General features: G+C 44.5%; 1 protein-coding gene across 1 annotated transcript in view; it reads right to left on the minus strand.

Annotated features, from left to right (window-relative positions):
• The window catches only part of LOC120041965 (protein spire homolog 1-like), a gene marked incomplete at its 3' end in the record, with an annotated part of 80,361 nt that overhangs the window by 49,502 nt on the left and 7,549 nt on the right, over positions 1 to 23,310 (minus strand). Inside the window, exons 2-3 of the mRNA XM_038986840.1 lie at positions 13,029 to 13,060; positions 2,654 to 2,893 (exon numbers count right to left, since the gene is read on the minus strand). Of these exons, the coding sequence (XP_038842768.1) occupies positions 2,654 to 2,893; positions 13,029 to 13,060 (272 nt within the window). The remainder of the gene's footprint in view (positions 1 to 2,653; positions 2,894 to 13,028; positions 13,061 to 23,310) is intronic.

The following is a 23,310-nucleotide window of genomic DNA, read 5'->3' on the forward strand; positions in this document are numbered from 1 at the left end:
TCAGACTAGTACTGTTACAGGTAACTATAGTTGATACAGTCAGACTAGTACTGTTACAGGTAACTATAGTTGATACAGTCAGACTAGTACTGTTACAGGTAACTATAGTTGATACAGTCAGACTAGTACTGTTACAGGTAACTATAGTTGATACAGTCAGACTAGTACTGTTACAGGTAACTATAGTTGATACAGTCAGACTAGTACTGTTACAGGTAACTATAGTGGATACAGTGAGACTAGTACTGTTACAGGTAACTATAGTGGATACAGTCAGACTAGTACTGTTACAGGTAACTATAGTGGATACAGTCAGACTAGTACTGTTACAGGTAACTATAGTTGATACAGTCAGACTAGTACTGTTACAGGTAACTATAGTTGATACAGTCAGACTAGTACTGTTACAGGTAACTATAGTTGATACAGTCAGACTAGTACTGTTACAGGTAACTATAGTTGATACAGTCAGACTAGTACTGTTACAGGTAACTATAGTTGATACAGTCAGACTAGTACTGTTACAGGTAACTATAGTTGATACAGTCAGACTAGTACTGTTACAGGTAACTATAGTTGATACAGTCAGACTAGTACTGTTACAGGTAACTATAGTTGATACAGTCAGACTAGTACTGTTACAGGTAACTATAGTTGATACAGTCAGACTAGTACTGTTACAGGTAACTATAGTTGATACAGTGAGACTAGTACTGTTACAGGTAACTATAGTTGATACAGTGAGACTAGTACTGTTACAGGTAACTATAGTTGATACAGTCAGACTAGTACTGTTACAGGTAACTATAGTGGATACAGTCAGACTAGTACTGTTACAGGTAACTATAGTGGATACAGTCAGACTAGTACTGTTACAGGTAACTATAGTGGATACAGTGAGACTAGTACTGTTACAGGTAACTATAGTTGATACAGTCAGACTAGTACTGTTACAGGTAACTATAGTGGATACAGTCAGACTAGTACTGTTACAGGTAACTATAGTTGATACAGTGAGACTAGTACTGTTACAGGTAACTATAGTTGATACAGTGAGACTAGTACTGTTACAGGTAACTATAGTTGATACAGTCAGACTAGTACTGTTACAGGTAACTATAGTTGACAGTCAGACGAGTACTGTTACAGGTAACTATAGTTGATACAGTGAGACTAGTACTGTTACAGGTAACTATAGTTGATACAGTCAGACTAGTACTGTTACAGGTAACTATAGTGGATACAGTCAGACTAGTACTGTTACAGGTAACTATAGTGGATACAGTCAGACTAGTACTGTTACAGGTAACTATAGTGGATACAGTGAGACTAGTACTGTTACAGGTAACTATAGTTGATACAGTCAGACTAGTACTGTTACAGGTAACTATAGTGGATACAGTCAGACTAGTACTGTTACAGGTAACTATAGTTGATACAGTGAGACTAGTACTGTTACAGGTAACTATAGTTGATACAGTGAGACTAGTACTGTTACAGGTAACTATAGTTGATACAGTCAGACTAGTACTGTTACAGGTAACTATAGTTGACAGTCAGACGAGTACTGTTACAGGTAACTATAGTTGATACAGTGAGACTAGTACTGTTACAGGTAACTATAGTTGATACAGTCAGACTAGTACTGTTACAGGTAACTATAGTTGATACAGTCAGACTAGTACTGTTACAGGTAACTATAGTTGATACAGTCAGACTAGTACTGTTACAGGTAACTATAGTTGATACAGTGAGACTAGTACTGTTACAGGTAACTATAGTTGATACAGTGAGACTAGTACTGTTACAGGTAACTATAGTGGATACAGTCAGACTAGTACTGTTACAGGTAACTATAGTGGATACAGTGAGACTAGTACTGTTACAGGTAACTATAGTTGATACAGTGAGACTAGTACTGTTACAGGTAACTATAGTTGATACAGTGAGACTAGTACTGTTACAGGTAACTATAGTTGATACAGTGAGACTAGTACTGTTACAGGTAACTATAGTTGATACAGTGAGACTAGTACTGTTACAGGTAACTATAGTTGATACAGTCAGACTAGTACTGTTACAGGTAACTATAGTTGATACAGTGAGACTAGTACTGTTACAGGTAACTATAGTTGATACAGTCAGACTAGTACTGTTACAGGTAACTATAGTTGATACAGTCAGACTAGTACTGTTACAGGTAACTATAGTTGATACAGTCAGACTAGTACTGTTACAGGTAACTATAGTTGATACAGTGAGACTAGTACTGTTACAGGTAACTATAGTTGATACAGTGAGACTAGTACTGTTACAGGTAACTATAGTTGATACAGTCAGACTAGTACTGTTACAGGTAACTATAGTTGATACAGTCAGACTAGTACTGTTACAGGTAACTATAGTTGATACAGTCAGACTAGTACTGTTACAGGTAACTATAGTTGATACAGTGAGACTAGTACTGTTACAGGTAACTATAGTGGATACAGTCAGACTAGTACAGGTAACTATAGTGGACAGTGAGACTAGTACTGTTACAGGTAACTATAGTTGATACAGTCAGACTAGTACTGTTACAGGTAACTATAGTTGACAGTGAGACTAGTACTGTTACAGGTAACTATAGTTGATACAGTGAGATAGGACATACCGTGATGATGTCTCTGAATCCTTTTACATTACAGACAGTGTTTGGGTCTTCCTCGTCTTCCTCCTCCTCAGTGGCCTCGTAACCTTCATCAGGGCAGGGGTCTCTGTCCCTCTCCTTCTCTGCCATGTTGGTCATCATGTCGATGAGTTGCTCCAGAGGCGGACTGAGCTCTCTCTCCTCGCTCTCCTTCAGACTGTAGTCCAACGCCTTGTAGATCATGATTCCCAGAGATTCAATCACCTACAGGACAAAATAACAACAGGCCGTTATTGACCCACATACGGAGCCAGTAGACACTAACCAACTCTTACGGACCGCTACCAACTCCTACTAGCATTACGATTCCCCAATGACACCATATGAAGACAAGTCCAGACAAACACAGTGTATCAGATAGAGTTCAGTGTGTCAAATCGGAGGGCCTGTTGTCCGGACCTCTGGCAGCGTCTCTGGGGGTACCACAGGGTTCAATTCTCGGGCCGACTCTTTTCTCTGTATATATCAACGATGTCGCTCTTGCTGCGGGTGATTTTCTGATCCACCTCTACACAGACGACACCATTCTGTATACATCTGGCCCTTCTTTGGACACTGTTAACTATCCTCCAAACGAGCTTCAATGCCATACAACACTCCTTCTGTGGCCTCCAACTGCTCTTAAACGCTAGTAAAACCAAATGCATGCTTTTCAAACGTTCGCTGCCCCGCCCGCCCAACTAACATCACTACTCTGGACGGTTCTGACCTAGAATATGTGGACAACTACTAATACCTAGGTGTCTGGCTAGACTGTAAACTCTCCTTCCAGACTCATATCAAACATCTCCAATCCAAAATCATATCTAGAATCGGCATTCTATTCCGCAACAAAGCCTCCTTCACTCACGCCGCCAAACATACCCTCGTAAAACTGACTATCCTACAGATCCTCGACTTCGGCGATGTCATTTACAAAATAGCCTCCAACACTCTACTCAGCAAATTGGATGCAGTCTATCACAGTGCCATCCGTTTTGTTACCAAAGCCCCATATACTACCCACCACTGCGACCTGTATGCTCTAGTCGGCTGGCCCCCGCTACATATTCGTCGCCAGACCCACTGGCTCCAGGTCATCTATAAGTCTCTGCTAGGTAAAGCTCCGCCTTATCTCAGCTCACTGGTCACGATAACAACACCCACCCATAGCACGCGCTCCAGCAGGTATATCTCACTGGTCATCCCCAAAGCCAACACCTCCTTTGGCCGCCTTTCCTTCCAGTTCTCTGCTGCCAGTGACTGGAATGAATTGCAAAATTTGCTGAAACTGGAGACTTATATTTGCCTCACTAACTTTAAACATCAGCTATCTGAGCAGCTAACCGATCGCTGCAGCTGTACATAGCCCATCTGTAAATAGCCCACCCAATCTACCTACCTCATCCCCATATTGTTTTTATTTACTTTGCTGCTCTTTTGCACACCAGTATCACTACTTGCACATCATCATCTGCTCATCATCTGCTCATCTATCACTCCAGTGTTAATCTGCTAAATTGCAATTACTTTGCTACTATGGCCTATTTATTGCCTTACCTCCTCACGCCATTTGTACACACTGTATATAGACTTTTCTATTGTGTTATTGACTGTATGTTTGTTTATTCCATATGTAACTCTGTGTTGTTGTTTGTGTCGCACTGCTTTGCTTTATCTTGACCAGATCACAGTTGTAAATGAGAACTTGTTCTCAACTGGTCTACCTGGTTAAATAAAGGTGAAATAAATAAATAAATGATCAGGACCCTTTATTCACAAAGAGTAGGAGTGCTGGTCTAGGATCAGGTCTTCCTTCTTATTCATTATGATCTAAAGGGCACAGGCCCAGGAACCTGGCATAACCTGCACGAACTTCATGAGGCATCAATTACGGCTAATACAATTGTGGACCTGAAAGTGGTTGTGGGTGATACCACAGAGATAGACAGTAATATCTCTAAGGCCGATTGCAGTCATGCAGCACTGAACATGGAAACATTGGCTTTGAGCATTACATCACAAAGGACATCTACAATCAGCTATGCTGCTATGTCCACAGACAGACAGCTGGCTAACAGCAGGTGAGCGTTGGGACAGACAAGGGCACAGCACAGCTCTATATTTAGCCACACAGTACAATACAATAGAGGTAGGTCTAACACTTATCTAACAAACACAAAGGTTAACCCCAGTCAGTCCAGATCAGTGTTAAAGGTCATAGATGAACAGGTTAGTCAGCTGACATACCCTTAGAGGCTGGAGAAATCAGGAGAATTCATTCCATTCCAGCTATTACAATGAGACAGTCCTCCCATCTAAAGTTACACCAGCCTCCACTGGGAGTACGGTCATTATCTCTGGTTCTGAGGGTCATTATCTCTGGTTCTGAGGTGGGGTGGTGTGGGTCATTATCTCTGGTTCTGAGGTGGTGTAATATGGGTCATGATCTCTGGTTCTGAGGTGGTGTAGTGTGGGTCATGATCTCTGGTTCTGAGGTGGTGTAGTGTGGGTCATTATCTCTGGTTGAGGTGGTGTAGTGTGGAAGTGAGGTGCCCAAACTGAGCCCTGCAGGGTGAGGCTGGGAGAGGGTGAGGCTGGGACAGGGTGAGGGTGGGACAGGGTGAGGCTGGGAGAGGGTGAGACAGGGTGAGGCTGGGAGAGGGTGAGGCTGGCTAGGGCCCAGTAGCTGCCAGGGAGACGTCTCATCTGGCTGGGTAGAGCACCAGTCTGTCTGAAGGAGGGAGAGGTGTTGACTGAGCTGTGTGTCAGCGGAATCTTTCTTTCACATGAGTCATGACCTAACTGACACGTCATTCTCAATAAGATTTCACTTGTGAACTAAAGGTGATATAATAAACTGGCTTTATAAAATACATTAGATTGATTTTGAAACAGGCGATTGGCCTCAGTATATAGGCTTTCATCCCTCTAGTCGATGTCAACGCCCGGGTGAAACACATCAAAACTCCATTTTGCTCCTACCTTCCTATAGGCAGAAACTCAAACAGGAAGTACCTGTGTTAAGGTCCATTTAACACTGGTCTGACCAAACGGAATCGATTCTTTAAGATTGTTTTGATCACGCGGACTAGGATATGTTCTGGGTAGCCTCAGAGAATAACATCGACATTTACACGGACAAAGTGACTGAGTTCATCAGGAACTGTATAGGGGATGTTGTTCCCACTGACTATTAAAAACCTATGCAAACCAGAAACTGTGGCGAGATGGCAGCATTCGCGCAAAACTGAAAGCGCGAACCACCGCATTTAACCATGGCAAGGTGACTGGGAATAGGGCCGACTACAAACAGTGTAGTTAATCTCTCCTTAACAGGCAAAACGTCGGTACAGAGAAAGTGGAGTCGCAATTTAACGGCTCAGACACGATACGTACAGTACCAGTCAAAAGTATGGACACACCTACTCATTCCAAGGTTTTTCTTTATTTTTACTACTTTCTGCATTGTAGAATAATAGTGAAGACATCAAAACTATTAAATAACACATATGGAATCCTGTAGTAACCAAAAAGAGATTATTCAAAGTAGCATCCCTTTGCCTTCACGACAGCTTTGCACGCTCTTGGCATTCTCTCAACCAGCTTCATGAGGTAGTCACCTGGAATGCATTTCCATTAACAGGTGTGCCTTGTTAAAAGGTAATTTGTGAAATATATTTAGTTCTTAATGCTTTAGAACCAATCAGTTGTGTTGTGACAAGGTAGGGGTGGTATACAGAAGATGGTCTTTTACCAAATAGGGCTAAGTCCATATTACGGCAAGAACAGCTCAAATAAGAAAAGAGAAATTACAGTCCATCATTACTTTAAGGTCAGTCAAGGTGAAAAAAAATTCAAGGACTTTGAAAGTTCAACAAATCCAACATTGTCAAAAATGTTATAAATTGATTTGCATTTTAATGAGGGAATGGTGCGGTGTACGGTGTTTACTCCGACTCATTGGTGCGGCTGGCTTCCGGGTTGGATGTGCGTTGTGTCAAGGAGCAGTGCGGTTTGGTTGGGTTGCGTTTCAGAGGACGCATGGCTCTTGACCTTCGCCTCTCCCGAGTCCGTACGGGAGTTGCAGCGATAAGACTGTAACTACTATCAATTGGATACCACAAAATTGGGGAGAAAAAAGGGGTCATTTTTTTTTATTTTTTTTTATAAATAAATACAAATATATATATTTTTTAAAGATTACATCCCTGGTTATCCCTACTGCCTCTGATCTAGCGGACTCACTAAACACAAATGCTTTGTTTGTAAAATGATGTCTGAGTGTTGGAGTGTACCCCTGACTATCTGTAACTGATGTCTGAGTGTTGGAGTGTTCCCCTGACTATCTGTAAATGATGTCTGAGTGTTGGAGTGTGCCCCTGACTATCTGTAAATGATGTCTGAGTGTTGGAGTGTGCCCCTGACTATCTGTAAATGATGTCTGAGTGTTGGAGTGTGCCCCTGACTATCTGTAAATGATGTCTGAGTGTTGGAGTGTGCCCCTGACTATCAGTAATGATGTCTGAGTGTTGGAGTGTTCCCCTGACTATCTGTAACTGATGTCTGAGTGTTGGAGTGTTCCCCTGACTATCTGTAACTGATGTCTGAGTGTTGGAGTGTGCCCCTGACTATCAGTAATGATGTCTGAGTGTTGGAGTGTACCCCTGACTATCTGTAAATGATGTCTGAGTGTTGGAGTGTACCCCTGACTATCTGTAAATGATGTCTGAGTGTTGGAGTGTGCCCCTGACTATCTGTAAATGATGTCTGAGTGTTGGAGTGTACCCCTGACTATCTGTAAATGATGTCTGAGTGTTGGAGTGTGCCCCTGACTATGTGTAAATGATGTCTGAGTGTTGGAGTGTGCCCCTGACTATGTGTAAATGATGTCTGAGTGTTGGAGTGTACCCCTGACTATCAGTAATGATGTCTGAGTGTTGGAGTGTGCCCCTGACTATGTGTAAATGATGTCTGAGTGTTGGAGTGTACCCCTGACTATGTGTAAATGATGTCTGAGTGTTGGAGTGTGCCCCTGACTATGTGTAAATGATGTCTGAGTGTTGGAGTGTGCCCCTGACTATGTGTAAATGATGTCTGAGTGTTGGAGTGTACCCCTGACTATCAGTAATGATGTCTGAGTGTTGGAGTGTGCCCCTGACTATGTGTAAATGATGTCTGAGTGTTGGAGTGTGCCCCTGACTATGTGTAAATGATGTCTGAGTGTTGGAGTGTACCCCTGACTATCTGTAAATGATGTCTGAGTGTTGGAGTGTACCCCTGACTATCAGTAAATGATGTCTGAGTGTTGGAGTGTACCCCTGACTATGTGTAACTGATGTCTGAGTGTTGGAGTGTACCCCTGACTATGTGTAAATGATGTCTGAGTGTTGGACTATGTTTTAAAAACATTAAAGTGGTGCCATCTGCTTTGCTTAATACAAAGAATTTGAAATTATTTATACTTTACTTTTGATACTTAAGTATATTTAGTAACAAATCATTTTTGACTTTTACTCAAGTAGTATTTTGCTGGGCGACTTTCACTTGAGTCATTTTCTATTAAAGTATCTTTACTTTTACTCAAGTTTGACAAATTGGGTACTTTCCCCACCACTGCAAATCAGTTCATGACTCCACACACACACAACCTGGTCTGTTCAGCCTCTGACCAATGCAGCGACAAACAATAATAAATCAAATCAAACTTTGTCACATGCGCCGAATACAACAAGTGTAGACTTAACCGTGAAATGTTTACTTACAAGCCCTTAACCAACAGTGCAGTTCAAGAAGAAGAAAATATTTACCAAGTAGACTAAAATAAAAAGTAATAATAAAAAGTAACAATAAGAATAACAATAACGAGGCTATATACAGGGGGCACCGGTACCGAGTCAGTGTGCGGGGGTACATGCTAGTTGAGGTAATCTGTACATGTAGGTGGGGGCGAAGTGACTACGCATAGGTAACAAACAGCGAGTAGCAGCAGTGTACAAAAGGGAGGGGCAATGTAAATTGTCAGGTGGCAATTTTATGAATTGTTCAGCAGTCTTATGGCTTGGAGGTAGAAGCTGCTAAGGAGCCTTTTGGTCCTAGACTTGGCGCTCCGGTACCGCTTGCCGTGCGGTAGAAGAGAGAACAGTCTATAACTTGGGGGACCGGAGTTTTATGGGCTTTCCTCTGACACCGCTTATTATAGATGTCCTGGATGGCAGGAAGCTTGGCCCCAGTGATGTACTGGGCCGTTCGCACTACCCTCTGTAGCGCCTTACGGTCAGATGCCGAGCAGTTGCCATACCAGGCAGTGATGCAACCGGTCTGGATGCTCTCGATGCTGCAACTGTAGAACCTTTTGAGGATCTGGGTTCCTATGCCAAATCTTTTCAGTCTCCTGGGGGGGAAAAGGTTTTGTCGTGCCCTCTTCACGATGGTCTTGGTATGTTTGGACCATGATAGTTCGTTGGTGATGTGGACACCAAGGAACTTGAAACTCTTGACCCGCTCCACTGCAGCCCCATCGATGTTAATGAGGGCCTGTTCGGCCCTCATTTTCCTGTAGTCCACGATCAGCTCCTTAGTCTTGATCACATTGAGAGAGAGGTTGTTGTCCTGGCACCAACCTGCCAGGTCTCTGACCTCCTCCCTATAGGCTGTCTCATCGTTGTTGGTGATCAGGCCTACCACTGTTGTGTCGTCAGCAAACTTAATGATGGTGTTGGAGTCGTGTTTGGCCACGCAGTCGTGGGTGAACAGGGAATACAGGAGGGGACTAAGTACACACCCCTGAGGGGCCCCAGTGTTGAGGATCAGTGTGGCAGATGTGTTGTTCCCTACCCTTACCACCTGGGGACAGCCCACCAGGAAGTCCAAGATCCAGTTGCAGAGGGAGGTGTTTAGTCCCAGGGTCCTTAGCTTAGTGATGAGTTTTGAGGGCACTATGGTGTTGAAAGTTGAGCTGTAGTCAATGAACAGCATTCTCACATAGGTGTTCCTTTTGTCCAGGTGAGAAAGGGCGGTGGGGAGTGCGATTGAGATTGCGTCATCTGTGGATCTGTTGGGGCGGTATGCGAATTAGAGTGGGTCTAGGGTTTCTGGCATGATGCTGTTGATGTGAGCCATGACCAGCCTTTCAAAGCACTTCATGGATACCGACGTGAATGCCACGGGGCGGTAATCATTTAGGCAGGTTACCTTCGCTTCCTTGGGCACAGAGACTATGGTGGTCTGTGATGGGGGTCACCTTGGGGGTCATGATAGGGACTGCACAAAATGATTGATGCATTATAATAATTGATTATGCTTATGTTGTATTAATAGAAGGGGAGGGTCTTGAAGGGCTAATAGACCCCTCCCCCACTACATTTATAGGGTCCTGGACCACAGATTAGCAATATATGCACTATAAGGTTTAATACTGTTCCACAGTTCTTTTCTAGTCTCTGCCTCTTATAAGAAACGGTCTGAGCAGATGTGAGCCATTGCAGTCAAAACAGTGTGTCTGAGGAATCGCCTCAAGGCTAAAAGAGATTCATAGACACAGACCCCTGCAGTAAATAGATAAGAGAAGTCAGACACACCACTGTACGCCACACGGGATTGGAAAATTACCGCTGAGCCCTTAGAAAGCACTATTTTCTCCTGCAAGTTTGTATGACTGTATATGCATGGGCTTGGTCTCATGAGCAGAAGGTGTTGATGTAGGCAGTTACATCACTAGGGGTTGACTGCAAGCATATTAAAGCAACTTGGACCTTTTTTATTTTGCAGAACTTACTCTGAAACATACATGCTATGTTTCCATTGTCAACTTCTGTCTGCATTAATAAAGGTTTAATTGAGTTACTTAAAGAAGATTGGCTTATTGGTGAAATCAGCAATCAGACTATGATTGACAAGGAACCTACCCCAACATCTGCTTGAAAGATGTGGGTTTTACAGACTCGGTCAGAGAGAGGTTTAAAATGTCAGTGAAAGCATTTGACAGTTGGTCTTCGCATGCTTTGAGTACACGTCCTGGTAATCCGTCTGGCCCAGCGGCTTTGTGAATGTTGACCCGTTTGCAGGTCTTGCTCACATTGGCTACCGAGAGCGTTCACACACAGTCACCCATAATATACTGGACTGCAGGGAGGATGACTTCCATTCAGGAGGAGGAAGACAGAGGGGCACTAGAACATGGAGACTGCTATAAAATGTATTGTATTATAAAATGTGCATTTCTGCTGAATCTGACATGGTGCCAATAGGGACCTGGAGTTAGTGACTGACCCCATGGTTCCCCTCAGTCCATATGGTCCTACTTAAGTCACCCTAGAGGGAAGGAGCCCCCAAATCTGGACAGACAGATGGCCGGACAAGCAGCACCAATCAGAGCTGTCCGTCAGCGAGGGAAACCCCTAACAGGATGCTCCTCAAATGGCACCATATTCACAAAATAGTGCACTACTTTTGACCAGAGCCCCATATATAGTGCACTACTTTTGACCAGAGCCTCATAGTGCACTACTTTTGACCAGAGCCTCATATATAGTGCACTACTTTTGACCAGAGCCCCATATATAGTGCACTACTTTTGACCAGAGCCTCATATATAGTGCACTACTTTTGACCAGAGCCTCATATATAGTGCACTACTTTTGACCAGAGCCCCATATATAGTGCACTACTTTTGACCAGAGCCTCATAAATAGTGCACTACTTTTGACCAGAGCCTCATAAATAGTGCACTACTTTTGACCAGAGCCTCATAAATAGTGCACTACTTTTGACCAGAGCCTCATATATAGTGCACTACTTTTGACCAGAGCCTCATATATAGTGCACTACTTTTGACCAGAGCCTCATAAATAGTGCACTACTTTTGATAAGAGCCTCATATATAGTGCACTACTTTTGATAAGAGCCTCATATATAGTGCACTACTTTTGATAAGAGCCTCATAAATAGTGCACTACTTTTGATAAGAGCCTCATATATAGTGCACTACTTTTGATAAGAGCCTCATAAATAGTGCACTACTTTTGATAAGAGCCTCATATATAGTGCACTACTAGAAAATATCGTTCTGGGAACTCCTTCAAGACGGTTGGAAAAGCATTCCTCATGAAGCTGGTTGAGAGAATTCCTAAATATATTTTGATTTGTTTAACACTTTTTTAGTTACTACATGATTCCATATGAGTTATTTCATAGTTGTGATGTCGTCACTATTATTCTACAATCTAGAAAATAGTACAAATATTGAAAAACCCTGGAATGAGTAGGTGTGTCCAAACTTTTGACGGGTACAGTGTCTTTCGGAAAGTATTCAGACCCCTTGACTTTTTCAAACATTTTGTTACATTATATCCCCCCCAATCTACACACAATACCCCATTATGACAAAGCAAAAAGAGTTCAGACATTTTCACACATCTCCTTAAAATAAAACAGAAATACTTTATTTACAGTTGAAGTCGGAAGTTTACAATACACTTAGGTTGGAGTCATTAAAACTCGTTTTTCAACCACTCAACAAATTTCTTGTTAACAAACTATAGTTTTGGCAAGTCGGTTAGGACATCTACTTTGTCCATGACAAGTAATTTTTCCAACAATTGTTTACAGACAAGTCTTACATTGACATAGGTGCAGTGTAGACTTCCACAGCCTCAACTCCTGTCAGTGTTAAATTCCATTGAGATTCAATTTCCGCTTCAGTGATTTAGCTTTTTTCCAATTCAATGAAAAGACTGAAAAAAGCTTTAAAAAAAATGTCTCTGTCTAGTGTCTTCCAATTCAGTGTGACAATCAAATGTCTGGGAGCTGGAGAGCGATAAAGGGAGAAACCCCTTATCTCAGAGCCAAGCCGTCTATGCTGCTGGGCTTCGCATTGTATCGTAGTTGTCACGCCAACTCGGTACAAATGGTTGCTCACGGTTTCCATGGTGGGCACTGGGCTCTGTATTTGGGATGATTTCCGTTCCATGAAACACACACTTAAACAAATATTCCCCCAGTGGGACCTTGATACAAACAGGTCTCAGCTGGCTACATGTTAGAGAAATGCATACGATGGAATAATACACTACAGTCCTACGCTACTGCAGAAGCCTAAGAGAAAAATACAAAGCCCAGTTCTGGAAGCATGGTATATCTCAAACAACTCCATGGGACTGTATATTCACCTAAACTCAAACGTAGTGTTTTTATTCAGTGTTATTAAACCATAGAAACATGACTGTTCATTGGCTCCTTGATGTAGAACAAATTCAAGCTTGGTTTTTAAAGCACCCTTAAAACAATGGAAACATGGTTCATTCTCTACCAGTAAAAACCTCATCTGACAAACCAAAACAGTCCTTGACGTGTAACTCACCTCTAAGGACGTGTTGGGAGGTCTGTATTTATCTGGAAAGAGAAAAGAAAAGTGTTAGTCAAATATGCATCACTACACACCCCACCACTGCAGCATCACTACACACCCCACCACTGCAGCATCACTACACACCCCACCACTGCAGCATCACTACACACCCCACCACTGCAGCATCACTACACACCCCACCACTGCAGCATCACTACACACCCCACCACTGCAGCATCACTACACACCCCACCACTGCAGCATCACTACACACCCCACCACTGCAGCATCACTACACACCCCACCACTGCAGCATCACTACACACCCCACCACTGCAGCATCACTACACACCCCACCACTGCAGCATCACTACACACCCCACCACTGCAGCATCACTACACACCCCACCACTGCAGCATCACTACACACCCCACCACTGCAGCATCACTACACACCCCACCACTGCAGCATCACTACACACCCCACCACTGCAGCATCACTACACACCCCACCACTGCAGCATCACTACACACCCCACCACTGCAGCATCACTACACACCCCACCACTGCAGCATCACTACACACCCCACCACTGCAGCATCACTACACACCCCACCACTGCAGCATCACTACACACCCCACCACTGCAGCATCACTACACACCCCACCACTGCAGCATCACTACACACCCCACCACTGCAGCATCACTACACACCCCACCACTGCAGCATCACTACACACCCCACCACTGCAGCATCACTACACACCCCACCACTGCAGCATCACTACACACCCCACCACTGCAGCATCACTACACACCCCACCACTGCAGCATCACTACATACCCCACCACTGCAGCATCACTACATACCCCACCACTGCAGCATCACTACATACCCCACCACTGCAGCATCACTACATACCCCACCACTGCAGCATCACTACATACCCCACCACTGCAGCATCACTACATACCCCACCACTGCAGCATCACTACATACCCCACCACTGCAGCATCACTACATACCCCACCACTGCAGCATCACTACATACCCTACCACTGCAGCATCACTACATACCCTACCACTGCAGCATCACTACATACACACATACCCTACCACTGCAGCATCACTACATACACACATACCCTACCACTGCAGCATCACTACATACCCTACCACTGCAGCAGCACTACATACCCTACCACTGCAGCATCACTACATACACACATACCCTACCACTGCAGCATCACTACATACCCTACCACTGCAGCATCACTACATACACACATACCCTACCACTGCAGCATCACTACATACCCTACCACTGCAGCATCACTACATACCCTACCACTGCAGCATCACTACATACCCTACCACTGCAGCATCACTACATACCCTACCACTGCAGCATCACTACATACCCTACCACTGCAGCATCACTACATACCCTACCACTGCAGCATCACTACATACCCTACCACTGCAGCATCACTACATACCCTACCACTGCAGCATCACTACATACCCTACCACTGCAGCATCACTACATACCCTACCACTGCAGCATCACTACATACCCTACCACTGCAGCATCACTACATACCCTACCACTGCAGCATCACTACATACCCTACCACTGCAGCATCACTACACACCCTACCACTGCAGCATCACTACACACCCTACCACTGCAGCATCACTACACACCCTACCACTGCAGCATCACTACACACCCTACCACTGCAGCATCACTACACACCCTACCACTGCAGCATCACTACATACCCTACCACTGCAGCATCACTACATACCCTACCACTGCAGCATCACTACACACCCTACCACTGCAGCATCACTACACACCCTACCACTGCAGCATCACTACACACCCTACCACTGCAGCATCACTACACACCCTACCACTGCAGCATCACTACACACCCTACCACTGCAGCATCACTACATACCCTACCACTGCAGCATCACATACACACATACCCTACCACTGCAGCATCACTACATACCCTACCACTGCAGCATCACTACATACCCTACCACTGCAGCATCACTACATACCCTACCACTGCAGCATCACGACAGTCGTGGCAAAAAGTTTTGAGAATGACACAAACATTCATTTTCGAAGTCTGCTGCCTCAGTTTGTATGATGGCAATTTGCATATACTCCAGAATGTTATGAAGAGTGATCAGATGAATTGCAAAGTCCCTCTTTGCCATGCAAATGAACTGAATCCCAAAAAACATTTCCACTGCATTTCAGCCCTGCCACAAAAGGACCAGCTGACATGTCAGTGATTCTCTCGTTAACACAGGTGTGAGTGTTGACGAGGACAAGGCTGGAGATCACTCTGTCATGCTGATTGAGTTCGAATAACAGACTGGAAGCTTAAAAAGGAGGGTGGTGCTTGAAATTATTGTTCTTCCTCTGTCAACGATGGTTACCTGCAAGGAAACACGTGCTGTCAACATTACTTTGCACAAATAGGGCTTCACAGGAAAGGATATTGCTGCCAGTAAGATTGCACCTAAATCAACCATTTATCGGATCATCAAGAACTTCAAGGAGAGCGGTTCAAATATTGTGAAGAAGGCTTCACGGCGCCCAAGAAAGTCCAGCAAGCGCCAGGACCGTCTCCTGAAGTTGATTCAGCTGCGGGATCGGGGCACCACCAGTACAGAGCTTGCTCAGGAATGGCTGCAGGCAGGTATGAGTGCATTTGCACACACAGTGAAGCGATGACTTTTGGAGGATGGCCTGGTGTCAAGGGCAGCAAAGAAGTCACTTCTCTCCAGGAAAAACATCAGGGACAGATTGATATTCTGCATAAGGTACAGTGATTGGACTGCTGAGGACTGGGGTAAAGTCATTTTCTCTGATGAATCCCCTTTCCGATTGTTTGGGGTATCCGGAAAAAAGCTTGTCCGGAGAAGACAAGGTGAGCGCTACCATCAGTCCTGTGTCATGCCAACAGTAAAGCATCCTGAGAACATTCATGTGTGGGGTTGCTTCTCAGCCAAGGGAGTGGGCTCACTCACAATTTGCCTAAGGACACAGCCATGAATAAAGAATGGTACCAACACATCCTCCGAGAGCAACTTCTCCCAACCGTCCAGGAACAGTTTGGTGACTAACAATGCCTTTTCCAGCATGATGGAGCACCTTGCCATAAGGCAAAAGTGATAACTAAGTGGCTCGGGAACAAAACATCGAAATTTTGGGTGCATGGCCAGGAAACTCCACAGGCCTTAATCCCATTGAGAACTTGTGGTCAATCCTCAAGAGGCGGGTGGACAAACAAAAACACACAAATTCTGACAAACTCCAAGCATTGATTATGCAAGAATGGGCTGCCATCAGTCAGGATGTGGCCCAGAAGTTAAATTGACGTCATGCCAGGGCGGATTGCAGAGGTCTTGAAAAAGAAGGGTCAACATTGCAAATATTGACTCTTTGCATCAACTTCATGTAATTGTCAAGAAATGCTTGTAATTATACTTCAGTATTCCATAGTAACTTCTGACAAAAATGTCTAAAGACACTGATGCAGCAAACAGCAAACTGTGGAAATTAGTATTTGTTTCATTCTCAAAACTTTTGGCCACAACTGTACATACATACCCTACCACTGTAGCATCACTACATACAGAGGTCGACCGATTAATCGGAATGGCCGATTAATTAGGGCCGATTTCAAGATTTCATAACAATCGGAAATCGGTAATTTTGGACACTGATTTTGCCCCCAAAAAATGTATATATATTTTTTACACCTTTATTTAACTAGGCAAGTCAGTTAAGAACACATTCTTCTTGTCAATGACGGCGTAGGAACGGTGGGTTAACTGCCTTGTTCAGGAGCAGAACGATAGATTTTAACCTAGTCAGCTCAGGGATTCAATCTTGCAACCTTACGGTTAACTAGTAGAAGCCAAGGTAAGTTGCTAGCTAGCATTAAACTTATCTTATAAAAAACAATCAATCATAATCACTAGTTATAACTACACATGGTTGATGATATTACTAGCTTATCTAGCGTGTCCTGCATTGCATATGCGCATTCGCAAAAAAGGACTGTCGATGCTCCAACGTGTACCTTACCATAAACATCAATGCCTTCCTTAAAATCAATACACAGAAGTATATATTTTTAAACCTGCATATTTAGCTAAAAGAAATCCAGGTTAGCAGGCAATATTAACCAGGTGAAATTGTGTCACTTCTCTTGCGTTCATTGCACGCAGAGTCAGAGTATATGCAACAGTTTGGGCCGCCTGGTTCATTGCGAACTAATTTGCCAGAATTTTACATAATTCTGACATAACATTGAAGGTTGTGCAATGTAACAGGAATATTTAGACTTATGGATGCCACCCGTTAGATAAAATACGGAACGGTTCCGTATTTCACTGAAAGAATAAACGTCTTGTTTTCGAGATGATAGTTTCCGGATTCGACCATATTAATGACATAAGGCTCGTATATCTGTGTGTTATTATGATATAATTAAGTCTATGATTTGATAGAGCAGTCTGACGGAGTGATGGTAGGTACCAGCAGGCTCGTAAGCATTCATTCAAACAGCACTTTCGTGCGTTTGCCAGCAGCTATTGCGCTGTTTATGACTTCAAGCCTATCAACTCCCGAGATTAGGCTGGTGTAACCGATGTGAAATGGCTAGCTAGTTATCGGAGTGCGCGCTAATAGCGTTTCAAACGTCACTCGCTCTGAGACTTGGAGTAGTTATTCCTCTTGCTCTGCATGGGTAACGCTGCTTTGAGGGTGGCTGTTGTCAATGTGTTCCTGGTTCGAGCCCAGGAGAGGGATGGAAGCTATACTGTTACACTGGCAATACTATAGTGCCTATAAGAACATCCAATAGTCAAAGGTTAATGAAATACAAATCGTATAGAGAGAAATAGTCCTATAATTCCTATAATAACTACAACCTAAAACTTCTTACCTGGGAATATTGAAGACTCATGTTAAAAGGAACCACCAGCTTTCATATGTTCTCATGTTCTGAACAAGGAACTTAAACGTTAGCTTTTTTACATGGCACATATGGCACTTTTACTTTCTTCTCCAACACTTTGTTTTTGCATTATTTAAACCAAATTGAACTTGTTTCATTATTTATTTGAGGCTAAATAGATTTTATTGATGTATTATATTAAGTTCAAATAAGTGTTCATTCAGTATTGTTGTAATTGTCATTATTACAAATACATAAAAAATAATAATAATAAAAAATAAAATACATTTTTGGTCCTCCAATAATCGGTATCGGTAACTGCAGCGGCTTGGTTTGTAGTAGACGTATTCATTAGCAAATAACTCATTGAAAGCCAAAATCAAGACTGAATCACCTTGATCTATTCAGGCTGCAAATGACCCCAGCTCAGAGCAAAGGACCTCGCCTCACGATTTATAGTGGAAGACACTATACTACACACGCTAGAGCCTACACTCACAGGGCCAGGCTCACCTCCAGTCCTGAACAAGAGAACACAGGCCATCTGTTAGCTGGAGACATGACGCCAGTGCCCCCCCTCTCCCTCTACCTCCCCCTCTCTCTTCATCTCAGTCTCCCTCCCACTCTCTCAGTCTCCTGCTCGCCCCTTCTCTTCTCTTAAATCACAGTGGGTCTTCAGACACTGCTGTAGATGCAGCAATGAGTGGGAGAGAGCCATTTTCATTCTACAGACTGATCTTTAGCGCAGCTATGTGTATGCATTAATTGCGTCACTAGATCCAGACATTCTGAAACAATCTCCAAGGCTGATTTGTCCAATTCCTTCTGGCCTGAATCAGAATGCAAATGCCTTCTTCTGTCTGAAAGATAGGCCCTTGACTGTCGCAGCATGTCATTGTTCAGACAGGTCTAAAGAGCAATGTCATTGATCAGATAAGCACTGGTTGCCTGGGTGACAGTCAGCCCTGGGGAATAGAGTATATTCTAACAGACTATGGGTTACATAACCATTGATTTTCTTATCTGGTAGTATAGGGTTGTAACCTCTTGAACTAGCTAATACTCTGCTCTGGTAGTAAACTCCTGAACAAGCTAACACTGCTAGTAACCTCCTGAACTAGCTAACACTGCTAGTAACCTCCTGAACTAGCTAACACTGCTAGTAACCTCCTGAACTAGCTAACACTGCTAGTAACCTCCTGAACTAGCTAACACTCTGCTCTGGTAGTAACCTCCTGAACTAGCCAACACTCTGCTCTGTTAGTAACCTCCTGAACTAGCTAACACTCTGCTCTGCTAGTAACCTCCTGAACTAGCTAACACTCTGCTCTGCTAGTAACCTCCTGAACTAGCCAACACTCTGCTCTGCTAGTAACCTCCTGAACTAGCCAACACTCTGCTCTGCTAGTAACCTCCTGAACTAGCCAACACTCTGCTCTGGTAGTAACCTCCTGAACTAGCCAACACTCTGCTCTGGTAGTAACCTCCTGAACTAGCCAACACTCTGCTCTGCTAGTAACCTCCTGAACTAGCTAACACTCTGCTCTGCTAGTAACCTCCTGAACTAGCCAACACTCTGCTCTGCTAGTAACCTCCTGAACTAGCCAACACTCTGCTCTGGTAGTAACCTCATGAACTAGCTAACACTCTGCTCTGGTAGTAACCTCCTGAACTAGCTAACACTCTGCTCTGCTAGTAACCTCCTGAACTAGCCAACACTCTGCTCTGGTAGTAACCTCTTGAACTAGCTAACACTCTGCTCTGGTAGTAACCTCTTGAACTAGCCAACACTCTGCTCTGGTAGTAACCTCCTGAACTAGCCAACACTCTGCTCTGCTAGTAACCTCCTGAACTAGCCAACACTCTGCTCTGCTAGTAACCTCCTGAACTAGCCAACACTCTGCTCTGCTAGTAACCTCCTGAACTAGCCAACACTCTGCTCTGCTAGTAACCTCCTGAACTAGCCAACACTCTGCTCTGCTAGTAACCTCCTGAACTAGCCAACACTCTGCTCTGCTAGTAACCTCCTGAACTAGCCAACACTCTGCTCTGCTAGTAACCTCCTGAACTAGCCAACACTCTGCTCTGCTAGTAACCTCCTGAACTAGCCAACACTCTGCTCTGCTAGTAACCTCCTGAACTAGCCAACACTCTGCTCTGCTAGTAACCTCCTGAACTAGCCAACACTCTGCTCTGCTAGTAACCTCCTGAACTAGCCAACACTCTGCTCTGCTAGTAACCTCCTGAACTAGCCAACACTCTGCTCTGCTAGTAACCTCCTGAACTAGCCAACACTCTGCTCTGCTAGTAACCTCCTGAACTAGCCAACACTCTGCTCTGCTAGTAACCTCCTGAACTAGCCAACACTCTGCTCTGCTAGTAACCTCCTGAACTAGCCAACACTCTGCTCTGCTAGTAACCTCCTGAACTAGCCAACACTCTGCTCTGCTAGTAACCTCCTGAACTAGCCAACACTCTGCTCTGCTAGTAACCTCCTGAACTAGCCAACACTCTGCTCTGCTAGTAACCTCCTGAACTAGCTAACACTCTGCTCTGCTAGTAACCTCCTGAACTAGCCAACACTCTGCTCTGCTAGTAACCTCCTGAACTAGCTAACACTCTGCTCTGGTAGTAACCTCCTGAACTAGCCAACACTCTGCTCTGCTAGTAACCTCCTGAACTAGCCAACACTCTGCTCTGCTAGTAACCTCCTGAACTAGCTAACACTCTGCTCTGCTAGTAACCTCCTGAACTAGCCAACACTCTGCTCTGGTAGTAACCTCCTGAACTAGCCAACACTCTGCTCTGCTAGTAACCTCCTGAACTAGCCAACACTCTGCTCTGCTAGTAACCTCCTGAACTAGCTAACACTCGGCTCCGGTAGTAACCTCCTGAACTAGCCAACACTCTGCTCCGGTAGTAACCTCCTGAACTAGCTAACACTCTGCTCTGGTAGTAACCTCCTGAACTAGCCAACACTCTGCTCTGGTAGTAACCTCCTGAACTAGCTAACACTCTGCTCTGGTAGTAACCTCCTGAACTAGCTAACACTCTGCTCTGCTAGTAACCTCCTGAACTAGCTAACACTCTGCTCTGCTAGTAACCTCCTGAACTAGCTAACACTCTGCTCTGCTAGTAACCTCCTGAACTAGCTAACACTCTGCTCTGCTAGTAACCTCCTGAACTAGCTAACACTCTGCTCTGCTAGTAACCTCCTGAACTAGCTAACACTCTGCTCTGCTAGTAACCTCCTGAACTAGCTAACACTCTGCTCTGCTAGTAACCTCCTGAACTAGCCAACACTCTGCTCTGCTAGTAACCTCCTGAACTAGCCAACACTCTGCTCTGGTAGTAACCTCCTGAACTAGCCAACACTCTGCTCTGGTAGTAACCTCCTGAACTAGCCAACACTCTGCTCTGCTAGTAACCTCCTGAACTAGCTAACACTCTGCTCTGCTAGTAACCTCCTGAACTAGCTAACACTCTGCTCTGCTAGTAACCTCCTGAACTAGCCAACACTCTGCTCTGGTAGTAACCTCATGAACTAGCTAACACTCTGCTCTGGTAGTAACCTCCTGAACTAGCTAACACTCTGCTCTGCTAGTAACCTCCTGAACTAGCCAACACTCTGCTCTGGTAGTAACCTCTTGAACTAGCTAACACTCTGCTCTGGTAGTAACCTCTTGAACTAGCCAACACTCTGCTCTGGTAGTAACCTCTTGAACTAGCCAACACTCTGCTCTGGTAGTAACCTCCTGAACTAGCCAACACTCTGCTCTGCTAGTAACCTCCTGAACTAGCCAACACTCTGCTCTGCTAGTAACCTCCTGAACTAGCCAACACTCTGCTCTGCTAGTAACCTCCTGAACTAGCCAACACTCTGCTCTGCTAGTAACCTCCTGAACTAGCCAACACTCTGCTCTGCTAGTAACCTCCTGAACTAGCCAACACTCTGCTCTGCTAGTAACCTCCTGAACTAGCCAACACTCTGCTCTGCTAGTAACCTCCTGAACTAGCCAACACTCTGCTCTGGTAGTAACCTCTTGAACTAGCCAACACTCTGCTCTGGTAGTAACCTCTTGAACTAGCCAACACTCTGCTCTGGTAGTAACCTCCTGAACTAGCCAACACTCTGCTCTGCTAGTAACCTCCTGAACTAGCCAACACTCTGCTCTGCTAGTAACCTCCTGAACTAGCCAACACTCTGCTCTGCTAGTAACCTCCTGAACTAGCCAACACTCTGCTCTGCTAGTAACCTCCTGAACTAGCCAACACTCTGCTCTGCTAGTAACCTCCTGAACTAGCCAACACTCTGCTCTGCTAGTAACCTCCTGAACTAGCCAACACTCTGCTCTGCTAGTAACCTCCTGAACTAGCCAACACTCTGCTCTGCTAGTAACCTCCTGAACTAGCCAACACTCTGCTCTGCTAGTAACCTCCTGAACTAGCCAACACTCTGCTCTGCTAGTAACCTCCTGAACTAGCCAACACTCTGCTCTGGTAGTAACCTCCTGAACTAGCCAACACTCTGCTCTGGTAGTAACCTCCTGAACTAGCCAACACTCTGCTCTGCTAGTAACCTCCTGAACTAGCCAACACTCTGCTCTGCTAGTAACCTCCTGAACTAGCCAACACTCTGCTCTGGTAGTAACCTCCTGAACTAGCCAACACTCTGCTCTGCTAGTAACCTCCTGAACTAGCCAACACTCTGCTCTGCTAGTAACCTCCTGAACTAGCCAACACTCTGCTCTGCTAGTAACCTCCTGAACTAGCCAACACTCTGCTCTGCTAGTAACCTCCTGAACTAGCCAACACTCTGCTCTGCTAGTAACCTCCTGAACTAGCCAACACTCTGCTCTGCTAGTAACCTCCTGAACTAGCCAACACTCTGCTCTGCTAGTAACCTCCTGAACTAGCTAACACTCTGCTCTGCTAGTAACCTCCTGAACTAGCCAACACTCTGCTCTGCTAGTAACCTCCTGAACTAGCTAACACTCTGCTCTGGTAGTAACCTCCTGAACTAGCCAACACTCTGCTCTGCTAGTAACCTCCTGAACTAGCCAACACTCTGCTCTGCTAGTAACCTCCTGAACTAGCTAACACTCTGCTCTGCTAGTAACCTCCTGAACTAGCCAACACTCTGCTCTGGTAGTAACCTCCTGAACTAGCCAACACTCTGCTCTGCTAGTAACCTCCTGAACTAGCCAACACTCTGCTCTGCTAGTAACCTCCTGAACTAGCTAACACTCGGCTCTGGTAGTAACCTCCTGAACTAGCCAACACTCTGCTCCGGTAGT

The sequence above is a fragment of the Salvelinus namaycush genome, unplaced genomic scaffold, assembly GCF_016432855.1.
Source record: "Salvelinus namaycush isolate Seneca unplaced genomic scaffold, SaNama_1.0 Scaffold594, whole genome shotgun sequence".
Taxonomy (NCBI): domain Eukaryota; kingdom Metazoa; phylum Chordata; class Actinopteri; order Salmoniformes; family Salmonidae; genus Salvelinus; species Salvelinus namaycush.